At 49.9% G+C, this 25,763-nt stretch overlaps 1 protein-coding gene across 18 annotated transcripts in view; it reads left to right on the top strand.

Annotated features, from left to right (window-relative positions):
* The window catches only part of ADARB1 (adenosine deaminase RNA specific B1), a 117,236-nt gene extending 93,058 nt beyond the window's left edge, over positions 1 to 24,178 (top strand). For 5 of the 18 annotated variants that reach the window (XM_086325601.1, XM_086325412.1, XM_086325507.1 and 2 more), the window contains 2 exons: positions 16,606 to 16,784; positions 19,778 to 23,515. In XM_086325601.1, coding sequence (XP_086181727.1) covers positions 16,606 to 16,784; positions 19,778 to 19,957 — 359 coding nt within the window. In that variant the 3' untranslated portion in view covers positions 19,958 to 23,515. Of the gene's footprint in view, positions 1 to 16,605; positions 16,785 to 19,777 lie in introns of all 18 variants that reach the window. The other 13 variants (XM_086325326.1, XM_086325238.1, XM_086325150.1 and 10 more) reach the window with 5 other exon arrangements.
* Positions 24,179 to 25,763: the final 1,585 nt, after the last annotated feature.

Raw genomic sequence — 25,763 nt, 5'->3', positions numbered from 1 at the left:
TTTCACCTCATAGTTTATCGCAGGTCATTCCCATGTTGGAACGAGAAAGCCGTGTAACAGCCATGAGAGAACGGTAGTGTCTGCAGGGAGCAAGAGAAACAGACCTGAATGCCACACAGAGAAAGGTTGAGGTGACTGAATGAGGTTCCCTGTAAACTGGAGCAGATCTAGATGGACTTATTAAAAGGTTTATCAGCAGACTGTGTTTGAAAATGCCGTCGAGGTTAAAAATGAGAATTTTACTTTAATTTCAGCATGAAAAGTGTGTGTTTAAGAAAGAACTTCCTGGAGGTGAACCTTTGCCTTGGGCACTCGCGTGATGCGCGTTCCCATCCTTCTGAATGCTCTTGTCTCTCCTTTTCAGATTAGTTTCAAATCCAGCACCTGCAAGTGCAGGGCAGCTCTGGCTGCTGGCTCTCCTCCACTGGCCCCCAGGTCTGAGTCTCTCCCTGGCCCCGCTTGCTGTCAGGCACACTGAGAGAACTCAGCGAGGAAGACCAAGAGGCTTGACTGTCGTGGTCACAGCCAGGATGCCCGGGGTCGTGGGGTGAGACCCACTATGCCGATCTCACTGCCAACAGTGTCACAAAACAGTAACACACAGAGAAAGAGCACAGGGTGGTGGGGTGAGCGTGTGGGGCTCACCTACCGCCTGAACAAAAGCACAGGAAATGGAAAATTTAATGAAGCCCCAATCAGAAATAGATGATTCAATATCTGAAATTAAATAGCACTCTAGAAGCCATGGATAATAGACAGAATGACCCAGGAGAACACAGAAATGGTCCACAAGAGAGAGTAATGGAACTCACCCAACCAGAGCAGCAGACAGAAAGACAACAAAACAAAACAAAAACGAGTGGGACATATGGGGTCTCTGGGGTAACGTCAAATGTGCCAGCATTCATGTTGTAGGAGTTCTAGAAGGAGAAGGAGGGGTAAAAAGTGTATTCAAGGAAATTATGGCTGAAAACTTTTCAAACGTAAAGAAGGAAACAGATATCCAGGTACAGGAAGCACACAAAGTCCCGAACAAGATGAACCCAATCAAACCCACACCAACACATCATTAAATTGGCAAAAGCTAAAGAATTCTTAAGGCAACAAGAGAAAAACAAGGAGTTGGTTACATGAGATTCCTGGTAAGGCTATCAGCAGCCAGAAAAGAGTGGCACAGGATATTCACAGGGCTGAAAGGGAAGAACATACAACCCAGGATATGCTTCCCAGCAAGATTAGAATAGAAGAGGAGATGAAGAATTTCTCAGACAAGCAAAAACTAGAATTCCAGCAGTACTGAATGTACCCTAAAGGAATTATTGAAGGGCTTTCTCTAAATGGGAAAAGAAGTAAGAAAATATAGGAAAGAGAAAATCCCATTAGGAAGGCAAATATGGAGTAAGACGATCACTTAAATAATCCAGTATGTAATTAAATGACCGAAAAAATATAAAAGCAACTATGACTACGATAAACCGTAAAGGAAAATAGACACATGCACCCCCAGCATTCACAGCAGCACTGTTTACAGTCGCTAAGGTATGGAGGCAACCTAAATGTCCATCGACAGATGAATGGATAAAGAAGACGTGGTGGAATGTTACTCAGCCGTAAAAAGAATGAAATAGCGCCATTTACAGCAACGTGGCTGGATCTAGAGATTGTCATCTGAGTGCAGTAGCCAGACAAAGGAGGAGAAGTGATATGATACTGCTTTTGTGGACTCCAAAAAGAAACGACACAAACGGACTTATTTACAAAACAGACTCACAGACTGAGAATGAACATGTGGTTACCAAGGAGGAAGTGGGGGGAAAGGATAGTTAGGGAGTTTGGAGTGGACATGTATACACACTGTTACATTTAAAATGGATAACCAACAAGGACCCACTGTATAGCACAAGGAACTCTGCTCCATATTCTGTAATGGCCTAATTGGGAAAATAATTTAAAGAAGAATAGATACGTGTTATGTGTATTAAAAATAAATGATAAGTTAAAAAAAAACAACAACCTGTGGGGCTTCACAGAATTCACAGATAGAGATGCATGAAATTCTGTTTCCTTCCTACTCCATTATCGTAGTATTCCCCATAAAAGCTCATCTTAACAAAAACAGCTGCTAATATTGAGTGGTAATTCTCTGTACTGTATTAGTTGTGTCTTTTGGGATAAAAAAATGGATTATCTGACCTTAACATAGTGAAGACTTTGCAGGGTGTGCTGCCTTCTACCTTAGGTAGTAACTTAGTTATATAAACAGTGAAAAATAAAGTACAGGAATATTGTAATTTGATTAGGAAAACAAAAAAATGAAAAAAACGAGGCTTATTTATTTATATTTTCCATAGCAAGTTATGGATTAAAATGCTACTGTCTTAAATAATGCATTTTATAGTGAGTTTTGATATTATTTGTATGCATATTCATAAACTTTTAACAGCGAGTTGATGGGAAAAGAAGTGACACTGAATAGAGTTATATATCATGATGCCCATATTTCTGTCCAATGGCAAACATGCTTTTCAGCTTAGAACTCATAGAGTATGACAATTTCCATTCATAACAAAACAGATCAATCACAAAGAAATGAACATTTCCCCCTATTCAAACTTGGTTAATGTTTTTCACCCATTTGTCAGTTCTGAGGAATTAGAAATTAGTGTGAACCCCTAATATCTGTCTGAATGACAAACATTTTAATGTATATATAATCTTGATTTAACTATTTGTAAAACAACTTATATTGTTATCAGATATAGTAAATATTCAACCATAATTGACAGCATAAAACAGTAAAGGGATAAGCATGGACGATGTAAAATATGATATCAAAAACACAAAATGTGGGGAAGGAGAGTGTAGAATGTAGCTCTTTCAGTGTGTTTGAACTTAAATGACTTATCAGTGTACACCTAGTAGATATGATTATGGGTCAACACATATGAACAAGGTAACAACAAATCCAAAAGCTACAATAGATTCACAAAAATCAAAAAGAAAGGAACCTAAGCATTGCTTTTGTTTAGTCACTCTTTTGTGACCCCATGGATTGCAGCCATACTACTAAAGAAAATCACCAGAGCATGACAGGAGAAGCAAAAAGAAGAAAAGAACGTAGAAGAACTATGAAAACAACTGGAAAACTAGTAACAAAAGGGCAATAAAAACGTACATATCAGTAATTACTTGAAGTGTTGATGGACTAAATACTCTGATTAAAGGACATAGGGTGGTAATTGGATAATAAACAGACCCTTCAATATGCTGCCTACAAGAGACTCACTTCAGGGTAAAACACAGACAGACAGAAAGGGGATGGAAAAAGATATATAAATAGAGACAACAAGAAAAAGGAGATAGCAATACTCATATCAAACAAAGTAGACTTTAAAACAAAGACTATTTACAAAGACAAGGAATGGCATTATACAGTGATAAAGGAAATCAATACCAGAGGAAGATATAACATTCTTTAACCACGTATTGACTAGAGATAATACGCCTTTTGTTACCTGAATGTTATTAACTGGAGTGTTTCAATATTTACTTATATAACAAATTGCCAGCCACAGGAATTAGTTTCTGCAAAAAACCCCCAGTCAATAATATGTTAACATATACAGGAGCACCTAAATTTATAAAGCAAATACTAACAGGTGTAAAGGAGCAAACTGACAACAATATAATAATAGATGACTTTAACCTTCCACTGACACCAGTGGACAGATCAGAAAGAAAATCAGTGAGGCAGAGGCGGTCTTAAATTACAGACTAGACTGGTTGGGCTTGATTGATATCTATAAGACATTATGTCCCAAACCAGGAGAACATGCATTCTTCTAAGTGCACATGGAATGTTCTCCAGAATAGATTACATACTACGTCACACAACGAACTTCAGCAGTCTTAGAGGGCAGAAATTATATCAGATTTTTTTTTTGCCCATAGTAGTATGAAACTAGAAATCAACTACTGATAGAGAAACAGAAAACAAATCTGTGGACACAAAACAACATGCTACTAAAAAAACAATGGGTCAGTGATGAAATCAAAGAGGAAATCAGAAAATAAATGAAAATGGAACACAACTTTCCAAAATATATGGCATGCAGCAAAAGTAGCACTAAAGGCAAATTCATGGCAACACAGCCCTTCCTCAGGTAGGAAGAAAAAGTTCAAGTAAACAACTTAAGCTGCCATCTAAAAATTTAGAAAAAGAACAAATGATGCCCAAAATCAGAAGGAAGGAAGTAATAAAGATCAGAGAGAGAAATTTAAACATAGTTTTTAAAAAGCAATAGAAAAGATAAATGAAAGCCAGAGCTGGTTTTTTGGTACAGACACACAAAGTTGATAACTTTTAGTCAGACTCATCAAGAAGAAAAGAGAGAGGATCCAAATAAACAAGATAAGTGAAGTGAAAGAGGGGAAATGGCAAAAAATACCACAAAAATACAAAAGATCATAAGAGTACTGTGAATGGTTATATGCCAACAAATTGGACAATCTAGAAGAAGTGGACAAATTTCTATAAGCACACAGCCTGGCGAGATGGAGTCAAGAATAAACAGACAATTTGAATAGACCAGTCACTAGAAGTGAAATTGAATTTGTAATTAGAAAAAAAAACTAGCAAACAAAAGTTCAAGACCTGACAGGGGAATTCTACCAAACATACAAAGGAGAACTTCCACGAATCCTTCTTAAACTATTCCCCAAAATTGAAGAGGATGAAACACTCCCAAACTGATTCTGTGAGGCCACCATTGCCCTGATGCTAAAACCAAAGATGCTATAAAGAAACAAAACTTTGAGCCAATATCTTCGATGAATATAGATGGAAAATTCCCCAACAAAATATTAGCAAGCCAAATCCAGCAATACATTAAAATCCAGCAATTTGACCATCATGTATCATGGTCAAATTGATTTACTTTAGGGTCACAAGGATGGTTTAATGTTCACATGTCAGTCAATGTGATATATACCACATTAACAAAATGAAAGATAAAAATCATATGATCATCTCAATAGACTCAAGCATTTGAAAAAATTCAATGTGCATTCATGATTAAAGCTTTCATTAAAGTGAGCATAGAGGGAACATAGCTCAACTATATAAAGGCCATTTACAGCAAACCCACAGCCAATATAATAATGGTAAAAAGCTGAAAGCTTTCCTATTAAATTCAGAAAGAACACAAGTGGAAATACTCTTGCCACTTCTATTTAATACACTTTTGGAAGTCTTCGCCACAGCAGTCAGACAAGAAAAAGAAATAGAAGGTACCTAGGTTGGAAGGGAAGAGGTAAAACTCACTGTTTGCAGATGATCTGATAATCTCTACAGAGAACCCTAAAGTCTCCACCCAAATACTATTATAACTAATAAGTGAATTCAGCAAGGTTGCAGAAGCCAAGATTACTATCAGTTCAGTTCAGTTGCTCAGTCGTGTCCCACTCTTTGCGGCCCCATGAATCGCAGCACGCTAGGCCTCCCTGTCCATCACCAACTCCCGGAGTTCACTCAGAATCACGTCCATCGAGTCAGTGATGCCATCCAGCCATCTCATCCTCTGTTGTCCCCTTCTCCTGCCCCCAGTCCCTCCCAGCATCAGAGTCTTTTCCAATGAGTCAACTCTTCGAATGAGGTGGCCAAAGTACTGGAGTTTCAGCTTCAGCATCATTCCCTCCAAAGAAATCCCAGGGCCCATCTCCTTCAGAATGGACTGGCTGGATCTCCCTGCAGTCCCAGGCACTCTCAGGAGTCTTCCCCAACACCACGGTTTCCTTGCAGTCCAGGCACTCTCAGGAGTCTTCCCCAACACCACAGTTTCCTCGCAGCCCAGGCACTCTCAGGAGTCTATCCAACACCTTAGTTCAGAAGCATCGATCCTTCGGCGCCCGCTGACAGTGACTTCCCAGGCGGCGCAGGTAGTGAGGAGCCCACCTGTCAGTGCAAGAGACATGAGAGGTGCGGTTTCAGTCCCCGGGTTGGGAAGATCCCCTGCAGGAGGGCATGGCAACCCACTCCAGTTTTCTTGCCTGGAAACCCCATGGACGGAGGAGCCTGGCAGCACACAGCACACACACTAATAATAAAGTATCAGAAAGAGGAAATTGAAAAAGAATTCCATTTAAAATGCATCAAAAAGAATAAAATACCTAGAAGTATTTTCTTCTAGGAGAAATCAAGGAGAAAAAAATAAACTTAACCAAGGATCTGAAAGACCTGAAAATTATAAAGCATTGATGAAGGAAATTGAGGGTGATGCTCTTTGATTGGGAGTATTAATATTATTAAAATGGCCATTCTATCCAAAGACAGCTACAGATACAATGCAATCTCTATCAAAATGCCCATGACATTTTCCAGATCTAGATCAAATAATCTTAAAATTCTCTGGAACCACAAAAGACCCTGAATTGGCAAGACAATCTTGAGAAAAAAGAATAAAACTTGAGGAATCGTGCTTCCTGACTTCAGACTATACAACAAAGCTACGTTAATCAAAACAGTGTTGAATTGGCACAAAAAGAGATGCATAGATCAGTGGAACAGAATAGAGAGCCCTGAAACTAACCCACACACCTGTAATCAATTAATCTTTGAGGAGGGAAGCAAGAATATACAATAGAGAAAAGACAGTCTCTTCAGCAAGTGGTGTTAGGAAAGCTGGACAGCCGCCTGCAGTCAGTGAATTAGAACACACCCTCACACCATACCCAAAAATAAACTCAAAATGGTTTCTAAAGACCTAATTGTAAGAACTGAAACCATAAAACTCCTAGAAGAGAACCTAGGTGGAACCCTCTTTGATAAAGGTCATAGCAGTATTTTCTTGGATCAGTCTCTGAAGAGGAAAGAAATAAAAGCAAAATTAAACAAATGGGACCTAATTAAACTTAAAAGCTTTTGCATAGCAAAGGAAACCATCAACAAGATGAAAAGACAACCTACCAACTGGGAGAAAATATTTGCTAATGATACAACTGATCAGAGGTTAATATCCAATGTGTACAAAAAGTGCATACAACTCAGTACTAAAAAAACAAACAAAATTTGGGCTGAAATCCTGAACAGACATTTTTCTAAAGAAGACATGGATGGTCAACAGGAAGAGATGCCCAGAATCACTAGTTATTATTGCTGTTGTTGAGTCGCTCAGTCGTATCTGATTCTTTGTAACCCCATGAACTGCAGCATGCCAGGCTTCCCTGTCCTTTACCGTCTCCCCGAGTTTGCTCAAGCTCATGTCCGTTGAGTTGGTGATGCCATCCAACCATCTTGTCCTCTGTTGCCTCTTTCTCGCAGTGTCCTCAATCTTTCCCAGCATCAGAGTCTTCTCTAATGAGTCAGCTCATCGCATCTGGTACCCAAAGTATTGGAGCTTCAGCAACAGTCCTTCCAATGAATATTCAGGGTTGATTTCCTTTAGGATTGACTGGTTTGATCTCCCTGCTGTCCAAGGGACTCAACAGTCTTCTTCATGCCCACAATTTGAAATCATCAATTCTTGGCGCTTAGCCTTCTTTATGATCCAACTCTTACATCCATACAAGATTACTGGAAAAACCATAGCTTTGACTTGGTTGGCAAAGAGATGTCTCTGCTTTTTAATACACTATCTAGATTTGTCACAACTTTCCTTCCAAGGAGCAAGCATCTTTTAATTTCACGGCTGCAGTCACCATCCACAGTGATTTTGGAGCCCAAGTAAATAAAGTCTGTCACTGTTTCCATTGTTTCCACATCCATTTGCCAAAAAGTGATGGGACCAGATGCTATGATCTTAGTTTTTTTAATGTTGAGTTTCAAGCCAACTTTTTCACTCTCCTCTTCGCCTTCTACCATTAGAGTTGTATCATCTGCATATCTGAGGTTGTTGATATTTCTCTCGAAAGTCTTGATTCCAACTTGTGATTCATCCAGCCTGGCATTTCGCATGATATACTCTGCATAAAAGTTAAATAAACAGGGTGACAATATACAGCCTTGACGTACTCCTTTCCCAATTTGGAACCAGTCTGTTGTTCCAAGTCTGGTTCTAACTGTTGATTCTTGACCTGCATACATATTTCTCAAGAGGCAGGTAAGGTGGTCTGGTATTCCTACCTCTTTAAGAATTTACCACAGTTTCTTGTGATCCACACAGTCAAGCTTTAACATAGTCTGTGAAGCAAAAGTAGATGTGTTTTCTGGAATTCCCTTGCTTTCTCAATGATCCACTGAATGTTGTCTATTTAATCTCTCATTCCCTTGCCTATTCTGAATCCAGCTTGTACATCTGGAAGTTCTCAGTTTGTGTACTACTGAAGCCTAGCTTGAAGGATTTTTAACATTACCTTGCTAGCATGTGAAATGAGTGCAATTGTACAGTAGTTTGAACATTCTTTGGCATTGCCATTTTTGCAATTGGAATGAAAACTGACCTTTTTCAGTCCTGTGGCCCCTGCTGAGTTTTCCAAATTTGCTGATATATTAAGTGTAGCACTTTGACAACATCATCTTTTAGGAGTTGAAATAGCTCAGCTGAAATCCCATCCCCTCAACTAGCTTTGCAGAGAAGGCAGTGGCACCCCACTCCAGTACTCTTGCCTGGAAAATCCCATGGACAGAGGAGCCTGGTAGGCTGCAGTCCATGGGGTCGCTAAGAGTCAGACATGACTGAGCGACTTCCCTTTCACTTTTCAGTTTCATGCATTGGAGAAGGCAATGGCAACCCACTCCAGTGTTCTTGTCTGGAGAATCCCAGGGATGGGGAGCCTGGTGGGCTGCTGTCTATGGGGTCGCACAGAGTTGGACACGACTGAAGCGACTTAGCAGCAGCCGCAACTAGCTTTGTTTGTAGTGATGCTTCCAAAGGCCCACTAGACTTCACCCTCCAGGATGGCTCTAGGTGAGTGACCATACCATCAAGGTTATCTGGGTCATTAAGACCTTTTTTGTACAGTTGTGTGTATTCTTGCCACCTCTTAATATCTTCTGCTTCTGTTAGGTCCATACCGTTTCTGTCCTTTATTGTGCCCATCCTTGGATGAAATGTTCCTTTGGTATCTCCAGTTTTCTTGAAGAGATCTCTAGTCTTCCCCGGTCTGTTGTTTCCTCTCTTTCTTTGCACTGGTAACCTAAGAAGGCGTTCCCGTCTGTCCTTGCTCTTCTCTGGAACTGCGCCTTCACTTGGGCATATTTTCCCCTTTCTCCTTTGCCTTTCTTCTCTTATTTTCTCAGCTATTTGTAAGGCCTCCTCAGACAACCACTTTGCTCTCTTGCATTTCTGTTTCTTTGGGATGATTTTGGTCATCCTGTACAATGTTAGGAGCCTCTGTTCATAGTTCTTCAGGCACTCTTATCAGATCTAATCCCTTGAATCTATTTCTCACTTCCACTGTATAATCATACGGGATTTGATTTAGGTCATACCTGAATGCCCTAGTAGTTTTCCCTGCTTTCTTCAATTTAAGCCTGAATTTTGCAATAAGGAGCTCATTATCTGAACCATAGTCAGCTCTTGGTCTTGTTTTTGCTGACTGTATAGAGCTTTTTCATCTTCTGCCGTAAAGAATATACTCAGTCTGATTTCGGTATTGACTATTTGGCGATATCCGTGTATAGAGTCATCTCTTGTGTTCTTAGAAAAGGATGTTTGCTAATGACCAGTGTGTCCTCTTGGCAAAACTGTTAGCTTTTGCCCCACTTCATTTTGTACTCCCAAGTCCAAACTTGCCTGTTATTCCAAGTATCTTTTGACTTCCTGCTTTGCATTCCTGTCCCCTCAGATGAAAAGAACATGTTTTTTTTTTTTTTTTTTTTGGTGTTAGTTCTAGAAGGTCTTGTAGATCTTCATAGAACTGTTCAGCTTCTTCAGCTTTAGTGGTTGGGGCATAGACTTGGATTACTGTGATGTTGAATGGTTGCCTTGGAAATGAACTGAGTTCATTCTGTCATTTTTGAGATTGTACCCAAGTACTGCATTTAGGACTCTTGTTCACTTTGAGGGGTCCTCCATTTCTTCTAAGGAATTCTTGCCCACACCGGTAGATATAATGGCACATGGAGGACTTGAACCCTGTCTGAGGTGCGTCCCGTGGAGCTGCATGTTCTGTGTCTGTCCTGGGATCTGCTGCCCTGCCCTGCCCTGCCCAGATGTCCTTTTCCCCCTGCACCACAGTTGGAGCTCCCCTCTCATCCTCAGGGCGTGTTGCTTGGGGTGGGGGCACTTTCCCTTCCACCCACCAGCCCTGTTGTCCTTGGGATGAGGCTGGCTTGATCCCCTGTCCTCTGGGCCAGGTTGTCAGCAGCGTGCATTTCACCTTGTGGACCGGAGCACCCAGTATTTCGCCTAAGTTGGTGCTTTAAACACCCCCCACCCCAAGCTGGTGTAAGAAGGGGGTCTGATTTGGCCTGAGGTCCACCAGGTGGAGCCCACAGTCTCACAATCTGTGTCTGGGGTTGGGGAGCTGAAGATGACAGAATGGGTGTGTGTGGCTACCTTGCCCTCACAGACTCATGTTTCCCATTGGTTCCCACCCCCTCCATCAGCCCAGGGGAAATGAGATGGACATCCCCAGGTGCTCCACTCCAGGGGCTGCAGGCCCGGGACACACGGCCTGGCCGACGGACTTAGTGGCCATTACTGTGCTGTGCACTTGATTTCCTTCCCCTTTAGCTCTGCTCGGGGTTTCGTGTGTTTGCAGAATGAAGGCCACACTCAGTCCAGATTGTAACTACACGTTGTCCTGGCCATTTAATGAGTGAACAGTAGCCTCTGTAACAGGAGCCCTGGTCCCCCAGGCATCCGTCACTCTTCACTGTGTGTGTGATGCATCTGATAACACCGTGTGTGGCACAGGAAGCACCCTTACAAGAGAAGCAAGAGAAGTACCAGCGCCGCCAGCCAAGTTTCCTGTTTCCCTTGTGTCAGTTACTAGGCCGGTTCACAGTTTTCATGCTTTTGCTCTAAAAGCTCTGACTCAGCATGCTGGATATACAGCAGCAGACACACTCTCAGGACCACCAAGCTTTTGCTGCTTTTACTGTTTTCTGCACAGTAGCCTGTGGTTAGTTCGTTACCCCAGTTCTCACTTTGCAGCCCCGGAAACACAAGCTCCTTCTGGGTGTCTGACCCCACAGACTTACAGACAGGATCTCCTGGGCCCATGTGGGCTCCCTGCCCTAAGAAAGTACATGGCTGGTGCTAAACCTTGGACTGCCTGCTGTCTTGTAGCTTTATTTTCTCCATTCTTGCTAAAGATGGTAGTTTATTTAACTTAGAATATGAAAAGTATTTATGGAGTTTCCCTGGTGGCTCAGACGGTAAACAATCTGCCTACAATGCAGGAGACGTGGGTTCAATCCCTGAGGTGGTATGATCCCCTGAAGGAGGAAATGGCTACTCACTTGAGTATTCTTGCCTGGAGAATCTCATGGACAGAGAAGCCTGGCAGGCTATAGTCCATGGGATTGCAAACAGTTGGACATGACTGAGTGACTAGCACTTTCATGTGAAAAATATTTATACAGTTAGTTAACCGACCATGTCTAGTTTTAATGTAAAATGTTGCAATTCTAAGGTTTAAGTATTACTGAAGAGTAACCCTTGATTTTGATCTTATGTCGAGGAGTCATGGAATTGCCAAAGAAAATAATGTAAGCAAAAACAAGACCGAGAGCTGATTGTGGCACAGATCATGAACTCCTTATTGCCAAATTCAGACTTAAATTGAAGAAAGTAGGGAAAACCACTAATCATTCAGTATGACCTAAATCAAATCCCTTATGATTATACAATGGAAGTGAGAAATAGATTTAAGGGACTAGATCTGATAGAGTACCTGATGAACTATGGACGGAGGTTCGTGACATTGTACAGGAGACAGGGATCAAGACCATCCCCATGGAAAAGAAATGCACAAAAGCAAAATGGCTGTCTGGGGAGGCCTTACAAATAGCTGTGAAAAGAAGAGAAGTGAAAAGCAAAGGAGAAAAGGAAAGATATAAGCATCTGAATGCAGAGTTCCAAAGAATAGCAAGAAGAGATAAGAAAGCCTTCCACAGCAATCAATGCAAAGAAATAGAGGAAAACAACAGAATGGGAAAGACTAGAGATCTCATCAAGAAAATTAGAGATACCAAGGGAACATTTCATGCAAAGATGGGCTCGACAAAGGACAGAAATGGTATGGACCTAACAGAAGCAGAAGATATTAAGAAGAGGTGGCAAGAATACACAGAAGAACTGTACAAAAAAGATCTTCATGACCAAGATAATCACGATGGTGTGATCACTGACCTAGAGCCAGACATCCTGGAATGTGAAGTCATGTGGGCCTTAGAAAGCATCACTACGAACAAAGCTAGTGGAAGTGATGGAATTCCAGTTGAGCTATTTCAAATCCTGAAAGATGATGCTGTAAAAGTGCTGCACTCAATATGTTAGCAAATTTGGAAAACTCAGCAATGGCCACAGGACTGGAAAAGGTCAGTTTTCATTCCAATCCCAAAGAAAGGCAGTGCCAAAGAATGCTCAAACTACCACACAATTGCACTCATCTCACACACTAGTAAAGTAATGCTCAAAATTCTCCAAGCCAGGCTTCAGCAATACGTGAACTGTGAACTTCCAGTTGTTCAAGCTGGTTTTAGAAAAGGCAGAGGAACCAGAGATCAAATTGCCAACATCTGCTGAATCATCGAAAAAGCAAGAGAGTTCAAGAAAAACATCTATTTCTGCTTTATTGACTATGCCAAAGCTTTTGTGTGGATCACAATAAACTATGGAAAAGTATTCAAGAGATGGGAATACCAGACCATCTGACCTGCCTCTTGAGAAACCTGTATGCAGGTCAGGAAGCAACAGTTAGAAGTGGACATGGAACAACAGACTGGTTCCAAACAGGAAAAGGAGTACGTCAAGGCTGTATATTGTCACCCTGCTTCTTTAACTTATATGCAGAGTACATCATGAGAAACACTGGGCTGGAAGAAGCACAAGGTGGAATCAAGATTGTGGGGAGAAATATCAATAACCTCAGATATGCAGATGATACCACCCTTATGGCAGAAAGTGAAGAGGAACTCAAAAGCCTCTTGATGAAAGTGAAAGAGGAGAGTGAAAAAGTTGGCTTAAAGCTCAACATTCAGAAAACGAAGATCATGGCATCTGGTCACATCACTTCATGGGAAATAGATGGGGAAACAGTGGAAACAGTGTCAGACTTTATTTTTTTGGGCTCCAAAATCACTGCAGATGGTGACTGCAGCCATGAAATTAAAAGATGCTTACTCCTTGCAAGGAAAGTTATGACCAACCTAGACAGCATAATAAAAAGCAGAGACATTCCTTTGCCAACAAAGGTCTGTCTAGTCAAGGCTATGGTTTTTCCAGTAGTCATGTATGGATGTGAGAGTTGGACTGTGAAGAAGGCTGAGTGCCGAAGAATTGATGCTTTTGAACTGTGGTGTTGGAGAAGACTTTTGAGAGTCCCTTGGACTGCAAGGAGATCCAACCAGTCCATTCTACAGGAGATCAGCCCTGGGATTTCTTTAGAAGGAATGATACTAAGGCTGAAACTCCAGTACTTTGGCCACCTCATGCAAAGAGTTGACTCATTGGAAAAGACTCTGATGCTGGGAGGGATTGGGGGCAGGAGGAGAAGGGGACAACAGAGGATGAGATGGCTGGATGGCATCATCGATTTGATGGACGTGAGTTTGAGTGAACTCTGGGAGTTGGCGATGGACAGGGAGGCCTGGCATGCTGCGATTCACGGGGTCGCAAGGAGTTGGACACGAGTGAGCGACTGAACTGAACTGAAGTGATCCATTCATTCACAGAAGATTCTGTCCCATTATGAGATTCCCCACAAGTTGTACCTAGACAGACCGCCTTTCTTCCCCGAGCCACTCTTCCTGACTCTGTCCTCAAGAGGCTGTGGCCTTGAGTGCACCCAGTGCTGGCCAGGGGACCTGCAGAACCACCTGCATCTGCGCACGTGTGCTCGGGACAGCCGCCCCAGACCCAGCAGCTGATGAAACTGCCTGAGGCGGCCCCAGCTCGCAGGGTAGAAGCAGCCTGGGGGCAGAGGGTTGGTGTCGAGGATGTGCTGCCCTGCGACACCCAGAACGAAGCCAGAGCTTCCCTGGTGGGAGTCCTGCCCACAGTGAGCCTCCCGTGCCAACATTCAGACAGGGGCCAAGCTGGACTCTGGACTCTTGGTCTAGACAGACGTGGGTCCAGGCTCTCCCTGTATGTGCAGGCCCTTCCCAGAAAGAGGCTCAGGAGGCCATGCCAGCTGCCTCTGTTCATCAACCAAGATGTTTACTCACAAACGTGAATGAATGGCCATCAAACTTCTGAGGAAAATAAACACAGAAGAGAGTGATCTATATGAGAAAACACAACCGAGAGAAAGTAACTCTGAGAACAGAGAGGATGTAAGGAATAAGCCTTATGAATACGTGTTTTTAGTAAGTACAGAGATCACACGTCAATTCGAAGGTCTGGAAAGCACTTGTGTAACACATACTAAGGCAGGCAGCAGTGATCAGTGATGTGGTGTCGGGCTGCTGGTGGCTGCCGTGGCGGAAGAGCAGGGATGGGGCAGACTCTGGGGCCAGAGGCTCAGTTTATTGAGGGTTTGCTCACTCTGTGAGATGTCCAATAATTTAGTTAAAACATTTATGGGAAGTGAAATCATTCAGGGCTCATGTCTTAGAATGAAAAAAAAACGATTCAGCAGTTTCACGGAGAAGGCAGAAACCTTGAAAAAAACCATGAAGATTTTCTCGGAACTGGGTCTGTCTGCCTAGCGACTGTCGAGTCCCCCAGGCCGAGCTGGAGGCAGGCTGCTGGGGAGCAGCAGCCCTGGGCACCGGTGGGGGCCTGCACAGGGGACTGGCCTTGCTGGGCGGATTCTGCAGGCGGGTGCTGTGTACACCTGAGGAGACAGGCAGGTCGGCGGGCTGGGGCTGCAGGAGAAGCCACCGGAGGCCAGGACCAGCGCACCTCTGCTCTGTGCGTGCGGTGGTTCTCCACTCGGCCCCACTGAGGGCTCTCACCGCTCCCATGAGGCTCTTCACTGCCTCTGGGAGGAGGGCGTGCAGCCAGTCAGGCAGCTGGACCCCCTGCGTGGGGCTTGGACAAAGCCCTCAGAGGTGGCCACTGTAGCCAGGAGGACTTGTGAGTCAGAACAAGTAGCAGGGCCAGGCAGTTCTGTGGGCAGATGACTCGAGGGGATGTGCACCTCTTATTCTGTACTCTTTCCTGGGGACAAATCATCATTTTTCAAGTGTTCACTTGCTGACCTGAAGTCACTCTGGCAGTCACCTCAGAAGGGCAGGTGACCCAGGGTGGAGTGCTCCCAGCACGAGCTCCCTTCCGGTGCCCAGTACCTATCCTCTGCTGTGGCAATCCCGCCCCCCCACCGACTACCTGGGGAAGACACACTGGGCAGCCAGCCCGGGGGTTCCATTGTGGGGTCTGTGTAAAATACCCGGGTCTTCAGGAAGCTCCACCCAGTGCTATCCAAGTGTGGATTCAGACGCCAGCACCCACCAGGCAGTGGAGGGGCAAAGGGGAGGCTGGGCACAGTGGGCACCCACCCCTCCCCTGCACATCTGGGGGAGGGGGCAAGGACTTTACATTGAACACATATTGTCCCTTGAAATGAATCCCTGAGATTGGTGGCCTGTAAGCATGAATTTTCCCAGTTCCTTCTCATGCTGCTTTGCCCTGAAGAAGTGAGGCTTCTGAGCGAGGCCTGGGTGCCAGCCTTGGGCTGCCTGGACCTGCTGCCCTGGCTTTAACACTCTGTGCAAGGGGGAGGAGGGGGTCACCAAGAGCGAGGAGCCCCGGGGAGCTCCCTGAGGTCCGGCACTGCAACCGTAAGCCAGCTCTTGTTGCAAGCACTCTGGCCTGTGTCTGGGTCCATGGGGTTGCGTCACTCTGCCCATAGTGGGCACCTGCATTCAGTCCCCAGTGACCTGAGGGCGTCCACCTGTCAGCCCCACAGCACAAGCCTCTGGCTGGTTAAGACAGGAGACTTGTACCCTGCTGAGAATGCACCGACACACTCGCTAAGAGGCAAGTTTGCTGGGTCTTGAGTGTCATGAGTGTGGGGAGGGGTGTGAACCTGCCTGGCCCCGGCGGCAGGGCCCAAGCACAAACATGCCGAGGTGCACAGCCACGTGGCCCCTGAATTAACCTGGAAACGGAGCCCATCTGCTCCTGGATGTCAGCAGTTTTGGCCCCAAGGGAACTCAGTGCATGAAGTCTCAGGTTTTGGGGTTTCTGTGGCCTGCTCGCCTCCCCACAGGGGCGTGTTTCTGGGCTGCATCACTGGACCGAACTGAGCTGCTGGGAGGGCGGGTGTGCCCGATGGACCGAACTGAGCTGCTGGGAGGGCGGGTGTGCCCGATGGACCGAACTGAGCTGCTGGGGGGGCGGGTGTGCCCGATGGACCGAACTGAGCTGCTGGGGGGGGGGGCGGGTGTGCCCGATGGACCGAACTGAGCTGCTGGGGGGGCGGGTGTGCCCGGCTGACGACGCAGACCTGTCCCCACAGCACCCGCGTCACCTTCCCGCTCTCGCTCCATTCCAGGCATCAGCAACGCGGAGGCGCGGCAGCCAGGGAAGGCCCCCAACTTCAGCGTCAACTGGACGGTGGGCGACTCGGCCCTCGAGGTCATCAACGCCACCACGGGGAAGGACGAGCTGGGCCGCGCCTCACGCCTGTGTAAGCACGCCTTGTACTGTCGCTGGATGCGTGTGCACGGCAAGGTACTGCCCAGACCCCCGCTCATGGCCGCCCTCCCTGTGAGGCGCCCAGACCCCCCCCACCCTGTGAGACGCCCAGACCCCCCAGCTCACGGCCACCCTCCCTGTGAGGCGCCCAGACACCCCGCTCGTGGCCACCCTCCCCTGTGAGGCGCCCAGACCCCCACCCGCTCGCGGCCACCCTCCCTGTGAGGCGCCCAGACCCCCACCCGCTCGTGGCCACCCTCCCCTGTGAGGCGCCCAGACACCCCGCTCATGGCCACCCTCCCTGTGAGGCGCCCAGACCCCCCCGCTCGTGGCCACCCTCCCCTGTGAGGCGCCCAGACCCCCACCCGCTCGCAGCCACCCTCCCTGTGAGGCGCCCAGACCCCCACCCGCTCGCGGCCACCCTCCCCTGTGAGGCGCCCAGACACCCCACTCATGGCCACCCTCCCTGTGAGGCGCCCAGACCCCCCCGCTCGTGGCCACCCTCCCCTGTGAGGCGCCCAGACCCCCACCTGCTCGCGGCCACCCTCCCTGTGAGGCGCCCAGACCCCCACCCGCTCGCGGCCACCCTCCCCTGTGAGGCGCCCACACACCCCGCTCATGGCCACCCTCCCTGTGAGGCGCCCAGACCCCCCCGCTCGTGGCCACCCTCCCTGTGAGGTGCCCAGATCCCCACCCGCTCGCAGCCACCCTGCCCTGTGTGGTGCCCAGAACCCCCCGCTCCTGGCCACTCTCCCTGTGAGGCACCCAGACCCACCCCGCTCACGGCCACCCTGCCCTGTGATCTCTATGAGGTGCCCAGACCCACCCCCGCCCCCCCCCGCTCGCAGCTACCCTCCCTGTGAGGCTCCCAGACGTCCCACCCACCCCCCCGCTCATGGCCGCCCTCCCTATGAGGCGCCCATACGGCTCCCCCCACGCCCTGTGAGGCGCCCAGACCCCCCCGCTCGCGGCCACCCTGCCTGTGAGGTGCCCAGACCCCCCCGCTTGCGGCCACCCTCCCCTGTGAGGCGCCCAGACCCCCTGCTCGCGGCCACCCTCCCCTGTGAGGCGCCCAGATCCCCCCGCTTGCGGCCACCCTATCTGTGAGGCGCCCAGACCCCCCCGCTCGCGGCCACCCTCCCCTGTGAGGCGCCCAGATCCCCCTGCTCGTGGCCACCCTATCTGTGAGGTGCCCAGATCCCCCCGCTCGTGGCCACCCTACCTGTGAGGTGCCCAGACTGCCCCCGCTCGCAGCTACCCTCCCTGTGAGGCGCTCAGACCCCACCCGCTTGTGGCCACCCTTCCCTGTGAGGCGCCCAGACCCCCTCCCCCAGCCCTGTGAGGCACCCAGACCCCCGTCCCGCTCGCGACCACCCTTCCCTGTGAGGCGCCCAAACCCCCTCCCCCAGCCCTGTGAGGCGCCCAGACCCCCACCCGCTCATGGCCACCCTCCCCTGTGAGGCGCCCAGACCCCCCCGCTCGCGGCCACCCTCCCTGTGAGGGGCCCAGATCCCCCCTGCTCGTGGCCACCCTCCCTGTGAGGCGCCCAGACCCCCCCGCTTGCGGCCACCCTCCCTGTGAGGCGCCCAGACCCCCCCACCCCACTCGCGGCTACCCTTCCTGTGAGGCGCCCAGACCCCCCAGCTCGTGGCCACCCTTCCCTGTGAGGCGCCCAGACCCCCCCCAGCCCTGTGAGGCGCCCAGACCCCCCTGCTCGCCGCTACCCTCCCTGTGAGGCGCCCAGACCCACCCCGCTCGCGACCACCCTGCCCTGTGATCCCTGTGAGGTGCCCAGACCCCCTCCCCAGCCCAGTGAGGCGCCCAGACCCATCCCGCTCGCGGCCACCCTCCCCTGTGAGGCGCCCACACCCCCACCCGCTTGTGGCCACCCTGCCCTGTGAGGCGCCCAGACCCCCCCGCTCGCGGCCACCCTTTCTGTGAGGCGCCCACACCCCCACCCGCTCATGGCCACCCTGCCCTGTGAGGTGCCCAGACCCCCACCCGCTCGCGGCCACCCTTTCTGTGAGGCGCCCACACCCCCACCCGCTCGTGGCCACCCTGCCCTGTGAGGCGCCCAGACCCCCCTGCTCACGGCCACCCTTCCCTGTGAGGCGCCCAGACCCCCGCCGCTCGCGGCCACCCTGCCCTGTGAGGTGCCCAGACCCCCCCACTCGTGGCCACCCTGCCCTGTGAGGCGCCCAGACCCCCACCCACTCGCGGCCACCCTTTCCTGCCTCCTCGGGCTGCTCTCAGCTGGCAGTCAGGCCCTGCCTCCTCAGATCCAAAGCAGGCTCAGCCCGTAACCCCCGGCCCCCACGCCCATATGAACCCAGGACTCAGCACCCCCTCCACTTGGCCCCCCACCAGCTCTGCCTGGCAGGCACTCCCCCTCACTGCAGATTCCTGGGCCCTGCAACCTGGGGCTGCCCTGAGTTCACTCAGCCCTTCAGGAAGCCTCTTAAACCTGTTGATTTTGAGGTTTGGTTTGGAGTTAGAGGGTTTTTACAGCAACAGGTCCCCTTTCCCCAGATAAAATCTTCTCTAGTGGATCTGTATGTGACCAGTTTTCACCTATTACATCGAGTCAGAAACTTTTATCTGTGATGGACAGAAGTTGCCGTGTCCACGTGGCAAGAGGGTCACCACACGGGCAGCCTCACAGCAGCTGCCCTCCCTGCAGATCCTAGCTGCACAGAAATGTGTTGGCCTCACGGGCTGAGGCACAGAGTTCTCTGTGACCAAACAGCAGAGTGGTGTTTGCTCAAGACTTGAAAGCGTTGGTGTATCGTTTGAGTCCCCTGCTCGTGGGTCGCCAGCAGCCCGCCTGTTTAACTGCGAAGCCGCCACTGGGGCTGAGGACGCGGCACACTTGGGCGTCTGGCGTGGCTCTGTGTGATGTGGTCCTCGGGGTCAGTGGGGTCCCCCAGAAGCAGCACAGGCTGAAATGCTGCTCTTTGAACACCATCCTGGATTGTGTTTTCCCCTGTTACGGCTTGAACAGTTGCACTTGCCTTTTTGTCTTTTCACAGGTTCCCTCCAGCTTACTGCGCTCCAAGATCACCAAACCCAACGTGTACCACGAGTCCAAGCTGGTCGCCAAGGAGTACCAGGCTGCCAAGGCCTGTCTGTTCAGAGCCTTCATCAAGGCCGGGCTGGGCGCCTGGGTGGAGAAGCCCACGGAACAGGACCAGTTCTCACTCACACCCTGACGGCGTGCAGCGCAGCCCCAGCCTCACAGCCGGGCTGGGGCCGGTGTGGGTGTGCGGGCGCCGTCATGGGGGCAGGCGTGCGGTTCGGGGCGGGGGTGGGGTGGTGGGTGTGGGCTCGGGGTCCCGGTCCCCACCTGCATCTCAGCAGCAGCGTTTCCCCTCTGAGTCATCCAGTGACTGCTTTCAATCTCAGTTTACGTTTAGAAATTGAGTTCTACTAAGTAGGGCTTCCTGAAGTTTAGGAAAATAGAAATTACTTTGTGTGAAATTCTTGAATAATTTATTCAGAACTAGGAATGTGGTTTATAAAATAAGAAATAATTATGCCAGGTCACTCTTATGCCACATTGTTTTAAGTGCAAAGAGGCATTTCCATATGGAGGGCGCTAGGAAGTAGCGAGGAAGCTAGCCTAAGGAAACCGTCCCTGTCTGCCCGTGGCCCTTTCCCCCACAGTCGCTGCCCTCCCACAGAGGCCGATCTGCAGCACAGTGATCTGCTGGGTGGCCCCGGGACCGTGGCCCAGGAGCCCCCTCTTCTAGAAGCTTCTGTACCCCTTGTTGGACCATGTCCTGGAAAACCTCTCAGTAATCACAGGTCAAACGTGGCCGGTGAGCCTGGCCCTTCACTTGGGTTTTTTAAGCAGTGTTTAACTCTTAAGGACCAGAAGGAGTCTGCAGGCCGACCGCACAATAAATGGCCTAGGATTCCCTCTGGTCCCTCCTCTGAATCGTGTGGATGTGAACGACCATCCCAGAATCCTCGCAGGATGGAAATAGGATGAATTGCATAGATATTCACTCTTGGAAAATGCCACTGAGGGCATATTTTTAAATTATTCTTTCCCACTTTATCAAAGACGTGTTTGAAATATAAGAAGTGTTCAGGCTGAAAGCTAGCGAGACAGCGTGTCGCTCACGTGGTCTCGACCGGGGTTGGGTGTTGGTGTCACGGCAGGGAAGGGGGTGGTCTGGCGTCTGGGACACCCAGGACACGGGCCGGCACCCCACTGTGCAGGGACGAGCCCAGGCAGGCCGAGCCAGCGAGTCTGGGGTCGGGGCGGGCAGAGGGGCCTTGGGAGGCCATCCCCACTGAGCACAAAGTCCACACTGACTGCCTCCTGCTTCCACTCAGGACCCCGGAGGAGCTTCCCGCCCTTCGTGGGGTCAGTGCCAGTTCCTGGTCTTGGGGTGCTGTGGGTGAGAAGGCAGACCCCACTCCCCAGCCAAGTCCAGGAGTCAGACTGTGTGCCCAGGGGGCGTGTTGGGGGGCGGTGTCCTCTATGGACTTAATAAGCAGGAGCAGGGTGGCCCTGGCCGTGACCCCTGTGCTCAGGGTGGGAGGTGGGGCTGAAGAGGGCTGGCCTCCAGGTGTCCCCTCGCACCACAGAGACGTGAGAGGGTGTGCCCTGTGGGTGCATGCTGAGGGTGCTGTGCACACACGGGCTGACCGGGTTAAAGGACAGATCTTTGTCCTTTGAGACCCACACCTCCCTCTGCGGAGTGTGGCTTAGCCTGACCCTGCCAGCACAGGGGCCGGCGGGGCCTGCACACTCAGAAAAGACGTCTGTGAGCCCCTGCGTTTGTATTCTCGTCTCTATAGATGGTATTTTTTTCTAATGGGGAGTGGAAGATGGACTTAGTTTTTTAAAAATATGTGGATTTTGGTTACAAAGTCTAGAGGAACGGTGTTGCACACACACAAGCTACCCTGCACGCCCGACCCCTCCCCACCCCCACCCCAGATAGTTGAATGCCTTATGTGCGGCTCCCCAGGGCCTCAGCCGGGTGCCACTGCCTCTCCCAGGCGGATCTGTGCCACCAGGCAGCACGGGCCTGGCACAGGGCTCCCGCCCCAAGAGTGCTCAGGCCTCGGGAGATGCTGGGGGGAAGGTGGCCAAGGTTCACAGGGGTAGGGGTTCAGGGAGCCCTGGGTGGGCAGGACCCCTGTGTGAGGCCAGGGGGAGTCGAGCCAGGGCAGGAGGCCAGCCCTGCTCCTGTAACAGGACAGCTGGACCCTGCTCATAGGCAGGAAGTCTCCAGCCCTATCATCCTGAGTGTGGCTAGTCTCCTCCATCTGTGTGTCTGTCTGTCTGTCTGTAGGCAGGAAAAGCAGGGCAAGCACCCCCTCAACCCCCAAAGAAATCAGGGAGCCCAGCATCTTACACACCCCTCCCAGATGCCCATATGGCGTCACCATGGAGCTGTTCCCTTGAGGAGTCCTTTACATCTAGGGTCCTTAATCTGGGCTTTAGAAACAGAGATTTGACGAAACCAAGAACTTGATCTTTTGAAAAAAATCTTACATTTTTGAGGATAGCTTGACCAGCGGGGATGGGAGGGACTGTTTTGACTTGTTGGCTGAGCCTGGAGTGCTAATTCTCCCAAGACACTGGCCCCTCTTCAGTGCCCAGCCCAAGGGGCAGCTGTCCTGTGTTGTAGAAAAGTGAGCCAGGGCTCGTGGGGGTGGGGCCGAGGCAGGCCCCCCATCCTGGGTTCTCCAGCCCTCACCCCTGCTTGGGGTCAGGACACTGTACTCCTCCCTGCCGGTTGACTCTGAGTCTTAAAGGGGCTTTTCTTTTCTGTTTTGGAGATTTTTATTGTGATCAAAATGAGTTACTTTTATTTTAAAATGTACAAGCCAGCATTGTGTGAGATACACACTTCTCTGGAATTTGTTTCCTTGGAATAGTTTTGTTGCCCTCCAGACTGCAGAGCCCTTACTCTCCTCGTCTCGGGGCCAAGCCCCTGGGTCTCCTTGCTGGGCATGTCCCAGGGGCCACCGCCTACCCCTTTCCTCAAAACAGATGAAAAGGATGGATGTTCAGCATTTCCAGAATGCCTCACACCAATGTGTAAGGTCTGCCCCAATCATCACTTTGATCCGGCCTGAGAAATAAAGTGAGCTGGCACTCCCATCTCTAAATTCTTTGAAATCGGTGAATCTCTCAGAAGGTTTATTTTTCATCAAACCTATGCAGATGGTAAAAGCAGAGCGTGACTGTGTGGGTCCAGCTTTGTGAGTCCTGGGACCATCCCTCCCTCAGCAGCAGCCAGCCCGGGGTGCTGGGTTTTGTGTCCCCACAACTGGGAGCAGGGGGTGGGCACTCTCACTTAATCCCGACTCTGGGCTCCTGTTCCTGGCAGCATGTCTGCACCCCCTCGCTCAGGGTCTGGAGGGACGAGGCGCCCCGCCCCGCCCCCCAGCCAAGGACTCGCGTTTTGGCCACAGCTTGTGCTGACAGTGCATCAGGGGCACAGCCGTGAGCAGTTTAAGGTGGTCTGTGGAGTGAGCCCCGAAAACGGTTTGCTTCTCCGACTTTGGGTTCTATGCTTTTAATTTTGTTCTAGAGTTCAGACACCTTCTATGAATGTAACTCAGCTGAGAACACTGTCACTAGGGCTCAGCCCTTGGTGTCCCCACATCTCCACTAATGTCCAGGCCACACGTAACCCCCGCATGAGCTTCCTCCTGCACTGAGACCAGCCAGAACCGAGCATGAGACGCTGTCACTCAGAGGGCATGAGATGTTCTCAATAAAACCATGTTTCACCACCACAGCCTTGCCCAGACTCTCTCTCCTCCTGAGTGTCCCCCTTCTTGCTCGGGAAGAGGTGTCAGGAGCAACACCTGCTGGGCCGCTGTGGCTGGGCCCTGCTCCCCGCCTGTGTCTGCTCTGAGCGCCTGCCCTGGGGTCAGCCCTCCGAGTCCAGTCCCCAAGTTCAGGGCAGAGGAGTGGACACTGCACAGCTGCCCTGCTCCTACCCCATCTGTTGGGGAGGAGGGGGACATGAGCCCACGTGGTAGGAGGCATGTGGAGGGACATGGATGGGGCAGCAAAGAGGGGCCACACTCCAGGGTGGTGCTGACAAGACCATCTGGGTGTTGGGGCCATGAGGTAGCCCCCTGGTCACAATAATGTTCAGGGCTGGTGTTTTGGAAGGATGTTCCCAATAGAGTGGAAAACTGGCTGTAAAGCTAGTGTTGAAGTTCACAGTTGTGGAGATGCTTCATGGAAGGAGGGTACGCACGGAACAATCTGAAAGGACTGAGTCTGGTCACCGTGCGTGGATGACGGGATAGGAAGTTGGTTTCATTTGATTTTCCTTTTTAAAAAATCTGCCTTTGTCCAGCATTCCTACAATGACATGAAAAGCAAATAGGAAAAGTTTTTGGAAAGTGAACAGTCCCATGCAAATAAAAAGCAGCACTGTTAGAGACAAGTGGTTTGCTCTCTTTTGCGTCAGTTTTCATTGTTTCCATTTCTTTCCCCACAATAAAAGCAACGTTCAAATGAAGGTATGTGTCATCAGAAAGACCAATGACACTTCAGAGAAAAGGCTGGGAGCAGCCTCTTCTTCACAGGTTCAGTCCAGAGTCGTGGGGACTTCCTGTGGCTCCTTTAGAGAGGTGGCAAGACCCCGGGTTCTGTGATGGGGCTGACCACACGCAGCACACGTTCTCCAGCAGGAAAGGCTGAAAATCCGCTCCCAGGTTGGAAGCGGGTCTGGGGGCTACCTGAAGACTCGCTCGACTGCTGGACATCTGGGAAACCAGCTGCTTAGTAAGTTGCTGCTGCTGCTGCTAGGTCGCTTCAGTCATGTCCGACTCTGTGTGACCCCACAGACGGCCTCCTACCAGGCTCCTCTGTCCCTGGGATTCTCCAGGCAAGAATACTGGAGTGGGTTGCCATTTCCTTCTCCAGTGCGTGCAAGTGAAAAGTCAAAGTGAAGTCGCTCAGTCGTGCCCGACTCTTCATGACCCCATGGACTGCAGCCTACCAGGCTCCTCTGTCACTGAGTCATTGTTAATATTAAAATCCAATTAATCACGTCATTAATAATTTCCTTACTTAAGACAGAAGGACCAGCCTGAGTGGTCCTGGGGCACTGGCCCAGCAGTGAAGCTACAGCATTCTGGGGAGAGGTGGAACCCAGCTGCTGTTTAAAGCCACACAATACGAGCTCACAGCTGTGTTGAGAACAAGATGCTGGATCCTCAGAGTTGTTGGCTCATCGTTGTGCCTGAGCCTCAGCCTGCTGGGCGCCCTCTGGGCCCTGGGGGAGGCTTGTACCTAAGACACCCCCTCTTGGGCCTGGTTGGCCACCCTGCATTTCCCAGGCCCGAGAACGGGGTGCAGACGTGCAGATCACACTGAAGCATACCTGTTAGGTTGCAAGGGCCCCGGAATTGAGGATGGGTCGGTGCAGCCTCTGAAAGCTGTTATGAGAGGCATTGCTTGTCCCAGTCAGATGCGAGAGTGACAGTGACCCCTCTCTGGTCAGAACCACGGTCCCCGCACTACTGGCTCCGGATACGAGGGCACAGTGAGAACCCACCAGGTGTCTGTGGGGGCAGCAGGCCCCAGGACTTGCCAGATCATCATACTTTTTTATTGTTTATAAAGCATGGGCTGCTGTCTTCACAGCTGTAAAATTGATGATTGGCTCTGGGCCGTGCAAGGGCCCTGAGCTGGGAGCGTCCACCTGTAGCCCTAAGCGCAAGGCTGCTGAGCTGGGGCACCCCCGCCCCGGTGCACCCCACCTCTCCCCACCCCTCAGTTCCCTGGGCTGTGGCCACTGAGGGCAGCTGTCAAGCAGCCACAGCACCCTGAGGAATAACCTGAATAGAGGACGTGTGATGAGTACAAGTATTTGATAATTAGAATGGAGACAGTGATTTAGACTCCATCACAGTTTATGTGCTAATATTTTCAAACAGAGAGCCCAAGAATTTCAAATGAGCTCAATTAACATTCTAAAATAGAAAATGTGAGAGCAAAGAAGAATTTGAAATAGTGAACATAAT

Source organism: Bos grunniens, chromosome 1 (assembly GCF_055505025.1).
Source record: "Bos grunniens cultivar Pamir isolate PY7600 chromosome 1, Bosgru_T2T1.0, whole genome shotgun sequence".
Taxonomy (NCBI): domain Eukaryota; kingdom Metazoa; phylum Chordata; class Mammalia; order Artiodactyla; family Bovidae; genus Bos; species Bos grunniens.
Note: the sequence above shows the minus strand (reverse complement) of the source record. Positions and strands in the feature narration are given on the sequence as shown.